We start from the raw sequence: 15,848 nt of genomic DNA, 5'->3' as shown, positions 1-15,848 counted from the left end.
TTAAAGAACAACGTCTTGTATCTTGGGCACCATGTTGGCCCAGATGGCATTCATACTGACCCGGCCAAGACTGAGAAGGTTGTGAACTTGCCCTCACCGCAAAGTGCGGAGGAGCTCTGGTCGTTGTTGGGTTTAGTCGTATTAACGCCGGTTCACCAGAGATTTTGCCACTACCTCCTCTCCTCTGCATCGTCAGCTCGAAAATACCGCCTTTGCGTGGACTGAGGCTGTTTTTGCCCACCTTAAACGCCTTCTCACACGCGCGCCGGTCCTCGCTATCCAGGCTTCAGCCTGCCCATCATTTTGGAGACGGATGCAACCGACAGCGGTTTCGGCGTTGTTCTCTCAAGAGCGAAACGAGACCGATAGTCATAGCTTACGGAAGGCAAGCCCTAACCAAGCCCGAGAGGAAGTACAGACTCACACGCAAAGAGCTGCTCTCACTTGTTTATTTCATTCGCATATTCCGTCATTATCTTCACGGCAAGGAGTCTGTCTGCAGGACCGACCACAGTGCACTACAATGACCCAGGTGCTTCACACCCAGAGTTCAATGAACTCTAGCGTCTCCGACTGGTGCACATCCTGTCTGAAATGCTGCTCACGGAAACTCCCACAAGTAACACCTCATGCTCCTCTGCGTCACCCGTATGTGGCGGCAGTATAGTAGTGATCGCTGAGCACAGGTCCAGTGGCTGACGTACGATTCCCTGCGTGTGCTTCGGTCCTGTTTGTGTTCGAACAAGCTTGAGGGTGCGGGCGTCGAAGTCGATGATGTAATGATGTGTGACGAGGAAGTCTACGATGAGGATGCAGTCACGCGGTATACCACGGACAACGAAACCAGGTAGAACGGTACTGGTGGTTCCCGGGACAGATATCATCAGGTCATAAACTCCTGCGACATCCAATGGGTTACCATTGAGGTCGTAAACAGGCTGGGGTACAGTCGCTTCGGTCGGGGAACGCCTCAGTAGTGGCTGCCAGATATCGTAGTTGAGGATAGTCATACTGGATCCCGACTCTAGCAGCATCCTAACTGGCGAACCTTCAACGACGCCTGTAGTCATGATTGAGGGACCTCCCAGGTTGCCGGTGGACCACTGTATAGGCGTTCCCAGCGAGGCCGAACAAGGAATGCCGATTAGTTTCCTGTTGCCGGATACCTGGGAAATCGGGACTGGGCTTATCCTCGTGGACGCCGTGTACAACACTTTGCGAGGTGACTCGGATTGCCGCAGCGGTAGCACACTGGGACGTTTGCAGGGCGTGCACTTTGCAGAGGTGGCAAGGACATTCAGTTTCCTGTCCAATCCAGCTATCGCTGATGCAAGTCCCGTCAGTGGATCTATCGCTGGTGTGGCTTGTGACACCTAAGGCACTGTGTGCGATGCTGCGGAAGGAGATAGCGGAAATTGGCGAATAACTGCAAGACTACTAGAAAAGCATCGGCTATTTGAAAAGCATCACCAAGCGTTGCAGGGATAGCAGAGGTGACCTTGTCTCTGGTTGCAGAGTCAAGGCCAAAATAAACCATCTCGTACCATGTCATATCTCATTTGCGGCGAAGAACGGGAAGAGGCAATAACTTCGCCGTCGGTCCAAGAAAACGGCGAAAAAGTGCTTCTCCTAGGATTGGAAGTCCGCATATTAAGAATACATCTGTCAGGTAGAAGAAACTGCTGAAGTACTGACAAGTTTTCAGGTGCCATGTCACTAAGACGAATCCACCGCTGCCACCAAAACGTAGCAAGCTGAAAAACGTGTGGGTTTATTCTTCGTCCAATGGGATGTCCAGGTCGTTTTCGAATCTAGCGCGAGTGCTGAGTCACGAAACATACGTCGCACCGTCCTCGCGATGTTCATCACGCCCATTTCGCAACCAGGCGCCGCTACAGTACCATATAGAGTAAATTATTTGCCGTGCTGCGATATTACGCATAAATATTACACAACACTTGTGTCAGGGATCGCTAGAAAACGTTGTACTACTCGACTGGCTTCATGCAAACGTGATACTTTTTCCCAAAACAACTGACACGATAAACGTAGAAAATTATCGCCAAATATCATTGAGTAAGTTTGCTGAACCTCACTTCCCATATTATGACTTACCGTGATGAAAACGACCTTCTATTTGTAAATTAATACGTGTTCGGCAAGAATCGTTCTCATTTTATTTCTTCAAAATACGCCTCTTCAAGAGAGCCCTCCCGACTGGACACCTTGCGACAGCCGTCTCGCTTCCGATGCACGATGTATGCAGAGTGTTGAAGGTAAAAGTTCTGAACGGGCGGTCGTTTGAGCTCGGCATCAAACATGATGGGTGAGATGTGTTGTGCTTGGCGATAGTGACACAACAAGTATCACGTTTGACTGCAACGAAATGTTGAGATTAATGTTTCCTCGTTTCGTTCGCATTAGAAATGGAAGAGATTGCATAATGAGAAAATTATCCTCTGGACCACTGCTGTTCAGATCTGAGTTTTATTTTATTTCGTCGTACATCAACCATTGCTTCTTGGATCATTCTTGGAAGTGGATTCAAGCCACTTGGACGGACGTCGACAAACGCGAAACAGACACGTTGCTCAGTGATGTCCTATTTTGAAACACGGTCATTTTCGGACCCTGCAGATATATAGACATTTTTAGATATAACCCTGGATTTTTAAAGCTGAAACATCGTGGCACACCAGCGACTTCTTCCTGTGGACATCACTTCTGGTGGATGCTGACGCTTTCATTTTAATTTTATTTCAGAAACGCAAAGCGCTCAGGTGTCGGCAGCTTCCGACTTGGGTATGTGAAAAACAGCGACGTAGCGATGATTTTTTTTTTTGGGGGGGGGGGGGTCTATGGGGCATGTTTCCCATGGGTTCTTCGGTACAATATTTATACGAGAAAAATAAAGTTAGGACAAGGAGGCGCGAGAAGCGCCTTCGTTCACTTCTTGGTTATCACGAGATCGAGTGCAGTCGTGTCTGATATTTCAACGAAAGGAATGGTGCTGTGGTATTATCGCTAGCTTGTAGACATCATGCTAATTCTGATTATACACCTGATGATAATTCTACATGGGGACAGGGGATGTCACCCTCATCTCCCTTGCCCAATAGCACTCCCAAAGGAACGTTTTCGGATCAGGGGTTAAATCCCCAAACTTCCCCTCTGGCTACGTCAGCGTTGACATGCTTTGCACAGAATCAGCGGCTATTCCATTCGATTACGTCGTGATCGTCCAATCTGTAGTGACAGTTCTACTGACACGAGAAACTGCAGGTTATTTCACATGTAAGAGTTGAAATTCACAGTTGGGGAAATGAAGAAAAAACAGACAAGGCTATCAAATTTGGCATTTAATTGCAACCTGCAAAACCAAACGAAATGTATGGACGCGCAGCAAACGCACAATTAACAGACATGACATCGCATATTGACTGTCTCAACGGGTAACTGGGACTTTCATGGGTCGAGAGTACAGAGGGGATTTGAGCTATTGAGGAAGTGCTTTGTGGTGTTGCGCTTTTGTGAGTAGCCTATAACAACAGTTACAACACCACGCACAACCACCCAATAAAAAAAAAAACGAACAGTCTGTGGCTCGAAATAGAAACACGCATAAAGCGCTTTGACTTTGTTGAATGTCGTTGCAAAATCATATTCTCGCTACATGAGCTCATGAAGCGAAATGATTGGTCTGCGTAACACAGGCAGGAGCTTAATATTAGTAATTGGCTTACGTTTTTTATGGGTTTCCTTCAGACCATTTCAGGCATATGTTGGCACGCTCTAAATCTGCTGCAAGCCATTCAAAATCTGGCGTCAAAAACTCACCCGCACTGTTGGTGATAGATATGCTAATGTCTTACGAGCTCGTCTACGAAGCAGGGCACAGGCTGGCTAGTGGGTTCCAGCCTACTGCGGTGTCGAAGGGAATGCAGGCCGACAGCACAGCAGAAGCAGCTGTCTCGTCTAGGAGGCGGACGCGTATCGCGCTGCTGAGAGGAGATCGTCATTCCGTACTTTTACGCCTTGTGACTCCCCGCAATAGACCATTGACATTCTCCCCCAGCTACGCTGAGCAGAGCTAATGCAGCGTTCGCTCTGCGGGACATACCTCTCTCAAGCTGCTGCATTAGTTAATCGAATAAGCCTTGTGTGGTTTTCTACAGCGCAGTGGCGTTACCGCTTGAGACAAGTTGACTCTCCCCAATGCTGTCACTGCGGTGCTGTAGCGCGACCGCTCCGCCAGTCACATTCATTACATTTGCATAAATAAGATAACAGCTCATTCATTACATAAGTTATATTTCATTGGTAAAGCGACTTGAACGGACATAATAACCAAAACAGGAAATAGGCACGTTGCTCAGTAATATCGTGTTTTGAAACATGGTCATTTTCAGACCCATTATCTTTCTAGGATTGAGACCCTGATTTTGAACGCTGCAACTTGGCGGCATAGCAGTTGCGTCTTTTTATGGACATCGCGTTCTGGGAGATGCTGACTCTCTGTCTTTTTAATTCATATTTCAGGAACGGCAAGTGCTCAGGCGTCGGAGGCAGTTATAGGCCCGGGTACGTGATGGACAGCAGCAAATATATTTCGGGAGGGGTTCTATGGGAATGGTGCACATGAAATGAGGATGTCACCCTCATTTCGTTTTCTGAAAAGCGCACTACCAAAGGCACGGTTGTCGATGGGGGTTGAATCCCCAAACATTCTCACTGGCTTTGCCAGCAGTAACAGATTCATTGCACCAATTGAGCTGCCATTGCATTCAATTGCACCGTCAACGTCCCAAGTGTAGCGACAGCGTGTACTGACATCGGCAGTGTCGACTATATACCATCTAAAGAAGTGAAATTTACATTTGAGAAAACTACGAAAGACCTCACACTCGTAAATTTGTCAGTTCATTTCATGCTGCAAAAGAAAACGAGATGCATTGCGGCACAGCGAACGTCCCATGAACAAGCATGGCATCCCATCTTCAGGGTACTAAGGGGTAACTGGGACTTTCGTGAGTCGAGAGAGTAAATAAGGGGGGATTGCGGCTATTGAGGGAGTGCTTGATTCGGGTGTTGCGCTCTTCTTGTATTTTCCTCTCATTACATTACACTTTAGGAAACCTGTGTCAACATAGGTTCTAACTGAGTAGGAATTTTATCAACTCCAAGCTACGGTACATATTGACTTGACAGACTACCATGAGGATATGTAAGGAGGAGGAAAAAAAACTCTGGGAAGGACAGGGAGGAGACACATAGATAACATGCAACAGCAAATACACTGGGGGTACGCCGGGCATGAGGTTTGGTGCTCCGGTGAATTAAAAAAAGGCAATACGTGGCGTCGAAATGGAAATATGCATCAAGTGCTGTATGTTTATTGAATGTCATTGTGAACTCAAAATTCGAGCTATGTAAGCTCGTGGAGCGAAATGACTGGTCTGCGTGACAATGGCAGAACATTAGTAATTAATGGCATTTCGTTTTTCCTGGGTGTTCCTCGGGCGCTTTTGATACATATGTCGGTGCATTTCCCTTAGTAGTCGCGCCAGGATGCACATTATCTGACTACGTCAGAATGGTGACAGACGCATTGCACCGATTGAGCGACCATTTCATTCCATCCCATCGTGAAGGTCCATAGTGTAGCAATAGTGTCTGATGACATGTGCACTGTCATGATGTGCACAGTTGAGAAGAGAGTAAGAATGCCACCAGGCATCGCCTCCGAAATACGCCGTATGACCGCACAGCAAACGTCCCATGGACGGACACAGTATTACACGAGTCGAGGATGTAAATAAGAAAGGGATTGAGGGAGTGCTTTATCAGTGTTTTCGGAGTGTGTTGTGCTGTTCTTGTACGTGTTTGCCTCTTGCATTTCAATACACTTATGAAACAATATATTAACTTAACGACATTATCTACTGACATGTTGACCATGGTTTTGAAACCGTCTACCGATTGCGGCACAGATCAGCGGTCCATGCAGTGTTTTTCAAATAACATACGGCTTCTAGAAGTGTAGCATTTCTGCGCAAGCAGCATATGTTGAGCGGGAAATATATACTCGCAAAAACAATTGATAACTGCCATTATGGCCGTTTTATGACTCATATCCCACAGCCGGCTGAATGGTCCCATCAGAATATGACGCTGATGGAAACGTTAGAAGAGTTGCAGACTGTGCGCAGTCCACAAGTTCTGATTGACTCACTCATTTACCTGTGTTGCTTAATGCATTGCATTTGGTACCGCAGAAGTTGCTCCCGCTCCTGCTGAACGTCCTGATGAAGTAAACCTCGTCGATGAACGTGAGTGCGAATATGGTTATCGCTACTTCTTCAGTGAGCAACTCCCTTAGATATCTTATCGCCCTACTACATCACGACATACAATGTAACATCTTCGCCACCTGCATGTTAACTATCCCGTGCAAAGAGTGGTTTGAAAACCGAAGCGAATATGAAGCGAACAACTGATTTGGATAATCGAATACGAAGCGAATAAGTCTAGAACCGTAGCGAATAGGAAGTGAATAGCTGCAAAATGGGACCGGTTTGCCCGCATAGGCGGAGTGGAAATCAAGAGCGAACGGAAATGTTAGCAGATAAATGATATGTTTAAAATAGGTCTACAAGCGCCAAATCTCTGTTAGTATCTATTGAGAAGGTAGTGAGGTAGGTGAGGACGAAATGGTATTTCACCACCATTGTTCTGACATAATAAAGGTCCAATTGACACGAAATGTGAAGTAAAACAGGCCTTGTCAGATGATTCCTTATATCGTTCCGATGTACCATGCAAAATGTTTCCTTTATATTCGACTCCAAGAATTTATAATGCAATTCCGAACTTGCATCTCTTGCCCTCGACTGAAAGCCGCACTTGGAACAGTAGTGACGTCAGGAGCGTTCTGTTCCGGCATCATCTAGGCTCCTCTGAGCGGGCTGTGTCAACACCACCTACATACACAAGGCCCCTCCGCAGCTCCGTGACGTCACCCTATGCCGTCCGTCGGCAAGCCAACAATGGCGTCCGCTTGCTGTGGTTGCGTTCGGCAGAGATGCTATTTCGAAGACGAATTCACCCGTTTTCTCGATGTGAAACAGCGAACGAGCGTGTACTTCCGAAGAATAGGATCCTACTGCAGTGTCTGTGCCCATAACTTACGGAATAATTGCGTACACAGCGGCAAGCCCAGCGACTTACAACTTCTGCTGCTAAGAGTACACGAAAGCACGAATAAAGGTGAGTTGAACAGCTTTACTACTCGTTTGGACTGGTGTAGCTTTAATACTTCCTCAGGAACAGTTCTAGAACGGTTTGCAACAGCATACTTCAAAATACGTGCAAAAGTTGTACTTTGAGGCGTACAATTACAGTTTTTGGATGCAACATTGACTACGTTATGAAGGGCACCCATAGAACGCTGTGATCAAATGGCACCATTACCGGCCTCGGTGGCTCAGTCGGTAGCGTGTTCGCCTTCTGATCCCGAGATCGCGGGTTCGAACCCGGCCGAGGACGTCAGCAACTCGGTGGCAGGGTACAAGTTGCTTAGACACGCAGTCTTCCGCGAGGGACGTTAAATAAGGGGCGCCGTGTGATGAGCTTTCATCGCACGTTAAAGGACCCTCAGGTGGGCAAACGCAATCCACAGACCGACAGCTGTGGCGTCGCTCATGATCTGAGTTGTCTCGCGACGTAACCCCCAATTATTATTACATTATTAAATGGCACCATTTAGTATTCACCTTGTAGAATTTTATCTTTTGTTTCTGAGAAGCTGCTTCTCCCTGTGCAACTGATCTGTCGCAGCTTAATGTTGTTCAACAGCCTGTTTACAGCTAGAACGTGTTGAAACGGAAGTTTCTATTGCTATAGCTATCTTCTTTCTCCCGAATGTATTGAGCAATGACGCTGGATCTCTCTTTCTGATTGTTCTCTTTTTTTCTCATGCAGAACTTGTCGAAGTACGATTCATGAAGAGCAGCATTGACAACAAACGTATGCGTTTCGGCTACAAAGGTGCTGGGAATCTTCGCATTCTGTTGCTCAATGTTTGCTTCGTTGAGGGCCTCGAATGTAAATTCAGTAGCACGCTTTTTTAGGTTCTTTCTCTTAAGCGCATAGTAATTATACAGTGCACTACATGATGCTCGTTCAACGTCGACTCCCCTGTCAATGTCAGGGAATGCTGGTTGGAAGAAACACCTTAGAGTGTTCTTTTCGTTAAGCCTGTTGTTGCAGGTACACTTTAGGGGTGGGGTGGGGGGTGGAATGGGTTAAACATGTAAAAAAAGGAAGAGTTTGATTTACATTTTGTCTGATACATTTGAGAACATTGTAATATCATTCCCCGCACTGACTTTCTTGCATTTGCTTCAGTACTCGCTTTTATTTTCTTCTCAGGTGCCTCTTGTGACGTGTTTGCAGTAGACAAACAACTGGTGTAAGTGGTGAACAGGTGCGGGACACACCATCAAGAGTCAGCCGTGTGTCCTTCAGTAACTACGACTTCCTTCCCTGTCTTGCAGTCAACACTGCGTGATGTTTTTGTGATTGGTTGTTGGAAAACGACGACAACTGACATTTGGCGGTTCTTCTGATCACTTGCGCTTTCAGTCAGTAAAGCTGTTCATACTTTCGCTAAGTGGCTCGCCCCTTTCAACAGGTTATGGGCCCTGGCGTTGATCGTCGGTAATCGTTCAACCGGGTCTGCTCGTCATCTCCTGCTGCGTCGAGTTGGAAATTGCAGAATGAAGCAAATTCTCTGTGGCGAAGCTCGTTGACGGCAAGTACCAAGTATGGAAGTTTAAGATGAAAATGCTACTCATCCGGGGGCACCTGGTCGTACGTTGCGAGTGACGTCGCAGCGGATACAACGCCTGCATGGATCACCGGAGGCAGTAAGGCCCAGAGCACAATCTCCCTGAGCATCGATGACGGACAGATCGTGCACGTCTGTAACTGTACGTCAGCGAAGCAGATGTGGGAGGAGCTAAAGAAGGTTCACGAGCGGGCAAACTTAAGCAACAAGCTTTATTTACTCAGGGAGCTATACCAGTCACGTGTGGAAAACGATGAAGATATATTGACTTACATCAGGCGAATTCTGGAGTTAGTAGAGCGGCTTAGAGGCATCGCGCAAGAAATCACCAATTTCCAAGTGGCTGCTCTTCTTCTCAGCGGGCTTCGGGACTTTTACGAAGCGCTGTCACCGCTGCTAAGTTGTAAGTCGCTGGGCTTGCCGCTGTGTACGCAATTATTCCGTAAGTAAAGGAGTCCCGCCAAAACGTTTTTCGTACGTCGCGCGTGCTGCACCGTCCACTGATCCTGTCAGTTGGGAAGAAGTCCAGTTGTCGCCTCCTTCTGAAAGGATGAAGTGGATCGAAGCTGCAAATGAGGAAAGTATATCGCTTGAACAGTTAAACACGTGGGTGCTCGTAGATTTGGGTGAAATGGATCTTTAAAACAATGCTGGATAACAATGGCAACGTGGAACGCTACGAGGCGAGGCTCGTCGCACAAGGATGTTCCCAAAGTATGGGACAGTATGGGTGATGCCACGTTCGCTCCTGTTGCTAAACTTACCACCCTACGTATTCTGCTTACGGTGTCTGCCGCAGAACACTTAACAGTTCGGCACTTTGATGTGAAAACAGCTTTTTTGAACGGAGATATCGAAGGAGATATCTACATGAAGCAGTCGGAAGGTTTCATTGCAGAAGGGGAGGAACGGCTTGTTTGCAAGCTCCAGAGGTCCCTTTTGAACTTAAGCAAGCTGCAAGAGCTTGGAACCTGAAGGCAAATTCCGTTCTTCTGCAAGAGGGGTACAGCCGTAGCTAAGCGGATTCCTGTCTCTACTTCAAGGACATAGGAGACAGACGCCTGTACATACTGCTGTAGGTAGATGCCATACTGATTTGTCACAAAGACGACACAGTCATCACTCAAGCCTGGAGGGACATCGAACTTAAGGATCTAGGTAAAGTCAGTCGCTACCTAGGAATAGAGTTGGAAAGTCCGCAAGATAGCTGTTTCCTATTTCACCAACGAAGCAAAATCGACGCGCTGCTGGGGAAGTACGAACTCCAGGACGCCAAACCCAGTCCAGTACCAATGGATGCAGAGTATCTCAACTTCACGGGAGACGAAGGTCTACTTCCCAGCAACGACATATATCACCGAGCCGGTTCGGGAGCTACTCTATCTCAGTACGACGGCAAGACCAGACATTGCATGCGCGGCAGGGATTCTGTGACGGCGTGTAAGCAAACCACATCAACGAGATTGGAATGCTGTGAAAAAGCTTCTGCGGTAATTGAAGCGCACCAGAGACTTCGAGCTGGAGCTTTCGGCTGAGCCGAACACGGAATTTGAGATGAATTGTTGTGGACGCTGACTGGGCAGGAGACAAGCAGGGCCGCAAGTCCACCAGCGGATACTTCATACAACTAGAAGGAGCCCTTTCTCATGGTCACCTGAAAACAAGCATCGGTTGCGCAATCGTCTACAGAAGCGGAGTATGTCGCCGCAGCACTACCATCACAGAAGTGCTATAGTTCCAAGAACTTCCACCGTCTTTCAGTATTTGCTTACTTAAGCCAACCGTCTTATTTGAAGACAACCAAAGCTGCATTAAACTTGCACTCGCTGAAGGAGTCAACGCGAGCACAAACATGTCGACGTCCGACATCACCATTAGGGATTTGGTGCAACGCCGAGTGGTCACCTGGAATACTGCGAGACAGCCCAGATGACCGTGATGCCCTGACTAACTGCTCCCTCGGCAGCAGCTACAGTTCTTACGAGATCGCATGGGTCTTGTTGAGAGTAGTTGTCGAGGGAGGGTGTTGGAAAACGACGACAACTGACATTTGGCGCGCACATCTCTCGCGCACCAGTTCTTATGATCACTTGCGCTTTCGCTTTCAATCACTAAAGCTGTTCTTACTTTCGTTGCGTGCCTCGTCCCTTTCAACATTGGTTCTGTCTTAAAATCAAGTTCGCAAACCTATGCAGAAATGTCGAATTTTCGCAACGATGCCTCGTATGCATTGTTGTGCTTCATAAACTAAATACGTATTGATATATGTGTGCATCTCCTTCAATGTCGAGCGATTGTTAAACACCAAAGAAAATATCATGGACACCATTGACAGCTTTTCTGATTACTTTTGTTTTTGATGGTTCAGAAGGATTGAAATTAATTCATGTCGGACACGTCTCATAATTGCCCCTGCTCACGGGCTTGTTGGTCAAAGGTGCTACATTGCTAAGAAGCTCATTCGCTACAACAGCGGTTTCAGCGTGTATGCATTGAAATGTTGAAAGTAGCGCTCTGTGTGTGTGTGTGTTTCCTGCTTTTTAGTGAATGTAAGCTCATTCACTCATAAAATAATAACGCACGCAGTGGGACGCGGGCACCTAGCAATGTAGAATCTCGCTGCAGCAAACGAAGCTGCAGGACGGGATTTCGCGACGTCAGGGCGCGGGAGAGGGAAGCATGGAGAGGCCTTGTCTGTCTAGGCGGTGTTGGCTGTTGTATTTTGTGCATCGCCGTTCCTGGATGCCGTATCCAAAATACGTATTGCATTCCTGTTCTTTAGCGGTGCGTGGTTATTGCATATGCGACGCTGTTGTTGAGCTATGAGGGGTTGCTGTTTAGTGCACCGTGAAGGCAAGAAAAACAACGTGCGTTTCCGATTAGTGGAGACCGAGCACCTAAAACAGTTCGGTAGACACTATGCACCGTCCTGGGTAGAAGGTGGCTGCAGTATCAAGCCTTTTAAAGAGACAAGGAAGTGTTACTAAGTGTCCATATCGTTCTGGTCACCTACGCAACATAAGTTACAGCACCAACACCCGCATAACAAGTGTCACACGCTACATACTTCAGAGTAACGATAAACAAATCGCGAATCTCGACTGGGTCAAGTCTCACCTGAAAATCGCCTCAACCACGCGCAGGTACGACAGGGAATGCATTGTGCGTCCCGATCGTCTATAAGGCAATCATTCGCCCAGCAAGTAAACAGGTCGTCTTCACTGCAAGAATAAATTATTCATTCCCCGCAAGGCTCACACTTAAGTTTAAGTTAAGAAACAGACAGGAAGGCTGCGTACCGCAAGTAAAGGAAAATTGTATTGTTCACACATTTAAATACGTAATTTCCAAGGCGTAAGCATGTCACAAACACGTGAGCACTAGGAACATTAGGTCAGGCGAAGAGCAGGAATCATTATCGAGATCACGGCACCGAATAAACTTCTCAAGATACCCTGCCATAAACAAAACTGTCAACAAATCAGGGGTTGTCAGATATAACACAATAATAAATGGCTATAATGTACACAAGGGGCTGTGTACATTATCCCTTTATCACGCAGTAAAATCTATTTAGGCCAAACGGGCAGATGTATAAACACGAAGTTGAGAGAACACTCTGCTGCACAAAAATCTAGCACCCCGTCTGGTCATCAGCAGTTCACTGCAAAAACTGCGGATGTGAACCACTATTTAAAAAAGTGAAAAAAAAAAAACTACAATAGTTGGTACTTTTGAAAACCAAGTGGATAGGAAAGGACAGAAGCCGCCGACATTTCGAACAGAGACTGTCTTCTTCTGGGCACCGTCCTCATCATTGGCATGGTATTTAAAGGGTTAGATGTGACGTGTTTAAAGTTCATGCGAATTGTGGGTCAACAGCCCGGAGGGAAGAAAGGGTCCGTACGGGCTTTTACGGCCGGAGTGAATGGTCGCTTTGTAGTGTAGGGGATTATGTGAACGAAGTGATCTAGGCTCCTGACCGGCTACAGAAAAATGGGGGTTCACGAACACGTGGACGAAACGGGACAACAGGCAAGAATTGGCAAACATAGCGAAAGATAAGGAGGTTAGTGGTTACGTGGGGAAAATTCCAGAACGAGCAAAGTTGTTTGTAATACAAAGTTGTGGCATGCAATAAAGAAAGCAGAAAGCAGTGGCCATGCAGAACATAACCGATGATAATGGAGAGAGAAGAAAAAAAACTTTGCTCGTTCTATTTCCGTTCGTTCACATAATCCTCTGCACACTCTAACAAAGCGGCCATTCACTCCGGCCGTCAAAGCCCGTACGGACCCTTTCTTCGCTCCGGGCTGTTGACCCACAATTCGCATGAACCTTTAAACACGTCACATCTAACCCTTTTGAATACCATGCCAATGATGAGGACGGTGCCCAGAAGAACAGTCTCTGTTCGAAATATCGGCGGCTTCTGTCCTGAGGGAACTCCCTTCCTACATCTCTACCGGTTCGCTGGATTTCTACCCATCTAAGTGGATAGGGAGCTCCTTGAAGCCTACTTGATTAACAAGCTAGTGATAAATGTAAGCGCACCACCATTGATCTCAAACAAGCTGAGAATGTATCTCGATAATGATTCCAGTCTTCACGTGCTCTAATGTTCCTAGTGCTCACGTGTTTATGACATGCCTACGCTTGGAAATTACCTATTTAAATGTGTCAATAATAAAATTTCCCTTTAGTTGTGAGTACGCAGCCTTCCTGTCTGTTTCCTCTGTCCTTGTCTCCCTGCTAAAAAAAAAAGAAAACAAAACTGAAGTATGACTTACCAACTACCCAGTTTCTCTACCCGCAAGCTCATGGCGCTCGGGTTGAACGCGCCGATCTTTCTGTTGTTTGGCTCAATGGTGACGTCGAGAACACCGCTGACGTCACAGGGAAACAAAATCGGATATTGGTTAAGCGCACGATGTCATTGATTAGTAAGTTTTAGTATTCGAGCGCTATCACCTTTGCGTACGTAACGGATAGCGTTGGTGGTTATGCGCCGTGAGCAAATCTCTCTCTCTGTTGTGGGCGTGCGCAGACCATCAACGCTGTTACTTAACGGAATCGCCTTTTGGTAACCATGTACTAAAACTCTCTATTTTCTCTTAAACGGGGAAGCTTCCACACTTAACAGTTTACGTGGACGACAACACAGTCGAATGCATGCAGTCGGAATCCGAATACCCTGCGGAGGTCCGGACTGTCGCTTTAAGGAAAGTGATAGGATAAGTCTACTAGTGCACTCAAACACTGTTTGTGGTGATTTCGCTGCATCACACCGGCATCGCTTGTCCTTGCGTTATTTTTTTTTCCCGGCGAGTATTCGAATGTATTCGGTATGAAAGGGATTGGATCGATTTGATTCGCAACTCGAATATCGAAATTCGTATTCGCTTCGGAATTATAATCCTACATATAAATATTCGCGTCAATATTAAAAAAAATTGGAATATTGCCAAGTGAATATCCTGCGAATGTTGTGAATGTGCGAGTGTTGGCCACATACCGAAAGAACCATGGTCATGCACAAGGGCACATGTTGAACCACTTGTTAAGTTGTTGCTAGTGTTTGACATGAGGTCGGTGTCACTTTCCAGCGACTTCATCAGAGTAAGTATTCACTTCCGCATTCCAGATCGAGCAGCGCAACACTACTGTTTCCTACACTTTTGTGGCGTCACACTCGCAACATTAAACAAGGTGCTTCACCTAACGTGTCACAAAAATGTGTTAAAATCTACTTGCATGAGAAGTCTCGGCTCAACGGGACACTTCCGCAATCTTTTACGAAGACGCAGGATCGCTTTGATAAATTTTTTTGATCGCTTTAATCACCATAAATTTAATTTTCTAAATTCAACTCCGAAATATGCGAATCCAATGTCACGTTGTTGTTTTTTATTTGCCAAAAACAGCGCATGTTGGATCTGCCCCGTACGATCACAACATGGGTGTCCCACCAGAGAGGCAAGAGTTACGCGAAAACAGAAGAAAAAGTCACTGTCCTCTTTCTTTCATTTCCTACTCAGTGCCTTTTTAGATAACTCTGGCTGCCGTTATCATCAGAAGCATGGAAAAAGGCACTGAACGGGCGGTGTCACCGGCGCAGCCGGCAGTTCCTGCCTCTCGAAGCGACGAGTTTCGTTTTTTTTTTTTTTTTCTTTCTTCGAGGTCTTACCACTATAGCAGGGCAGTTTATTTTGTGATGGAACACGGTATATCCGACATGCATTTTCTGTTTGTGGCAAAAAGGAAAAGAGAACAACACTGCCATTGACACCTCATTGGCATGTTAAAGTGACATTGGCTTGGTAAATTTCGGGGTTGGATTCAATTAATTAGATTTATCACTACTGAAAACTGATCAAAATGCCTCTGGGTCATGGCACAAGTTTGTGGAACAGAAATACCGTTGACCACATGATTTTTGGGCAAGTAAATTTATATATATTTTGAACAGTTAGGTGAAACACCCGGTATAATACAATGTAGGTAAGCTGAAATTGCCGTATCATTGCACAGTATTGCTGAATTACTGTATCTAGGGTATTTATTTATTTATTCATTTATACACAAAATCAACCACCTTTTGGTTGTCAAGGCATGAATAATGCATCAGGGTTTTTACAAACATAAGACAAGTTATTAAGAGTGAGCTGTAAACAGTGTTGTACCCGTTACCGAAATATGGTATCGCGATGCTGACACTCTTTACTTGAGTAAAAAGTATCGAAATAGCGATATCGATACTTCTTATTTAAAGTAACGGTGTACCGCTACCGTTAGTAAGAAAAAGAAACGCGATACTTTGGGCGATACTTTTCTTTGAAATACGGAGATGTCGCAACTTAGAAATATCGCCTACGTGACTAGTTTTGCAGTTAAAAGACAACATATTTCATATGTTGCTCGGAAACGTTATGCTTGACTTTTATCAGTGGCTGATTCTTGAAATCGTTCTCTGCCATCCTTGCAAGTCGTGGTCTCTCCG

The 15,848-nt window shown here is 46.1% G+C and overlaps 1 protein-coding gene across 1 annotated transcript; it reads left to right on the top strand.

Moving 5' to 3' along the window:
* Positions 1 to 1,068: 1,068 nt before the first annotated feature.
* Positions 1,069 to 8,610, top strand: LOC135376571 (uncharacterized). Its single transcript, XM_064609107.1, has 7 exons — positions 1,069 to 1,357; positions 2,764 to 2,802; positions 4,540 to 4,581; positions 6,276 to 6,329; positions 6,951 to 7,266; positions 7,981 to 8,046; positions 8,431 to 8,610. The coding sequence occupies exons 1-5, from the start codon at positions 1,069 to 1,071 to the stop codon at positions 7,181 to 7,183; spliced, it is 657 nt and encodes a 218-aa protein (XP_064465177.1). The 3' UTR covers positions 7,184 to 7,266; positions 7,981 to 8,046; positions 8,431 to 8,610.
* Positions 8,611 to 15,848: the final 7,238 nt, after the last annotated feature.

This window comes from Ornithodoros turicata, unplaced genomic scaffold (assembly GCF_037126465.1).
Source record: "Ornithodoros turicata isolate Travis unplaced genomic scaffold, ASM3712646v1 ctg00001158.1, whole genome shotgun sequence".
Lineage (NCBI taxonomy): Eukaryota > Metazoa > Arthropoda > Arachnida > Ixodida > Argasidae > Ornithodoros > Ornithodoros turicata.
Note: the sequence above shows the minus strand (reverse complement) of the source record. Positions and strands in the feature narration are given on the sequence as shown.

Bases quoted from the DNA above. Each gene is read 5' to 3' on its own strand.
- LOC135376571 (XM_064609107.1), top strand. From the start codon at position 1,069: ATGATTGAGGGACCTCCCAGGTTGCCGGTGGACCACTGTATAGGCGTT. The intron at 1,358-2,763 runs GTGTGGCTTGTG...ATTTTATTTCAG, and splicing joins CGTCAGTGGATCTATCGCTG to AAACGCAAAGCGCTCAGGTG. The intron at 4,582-6,275 runs GTACGTGATGGA...TTGGTACCGCAG, and splicing joins GGAGGCAGTTATAGGCCCGG to AAGTTGCTCCCGCTCCTGCT.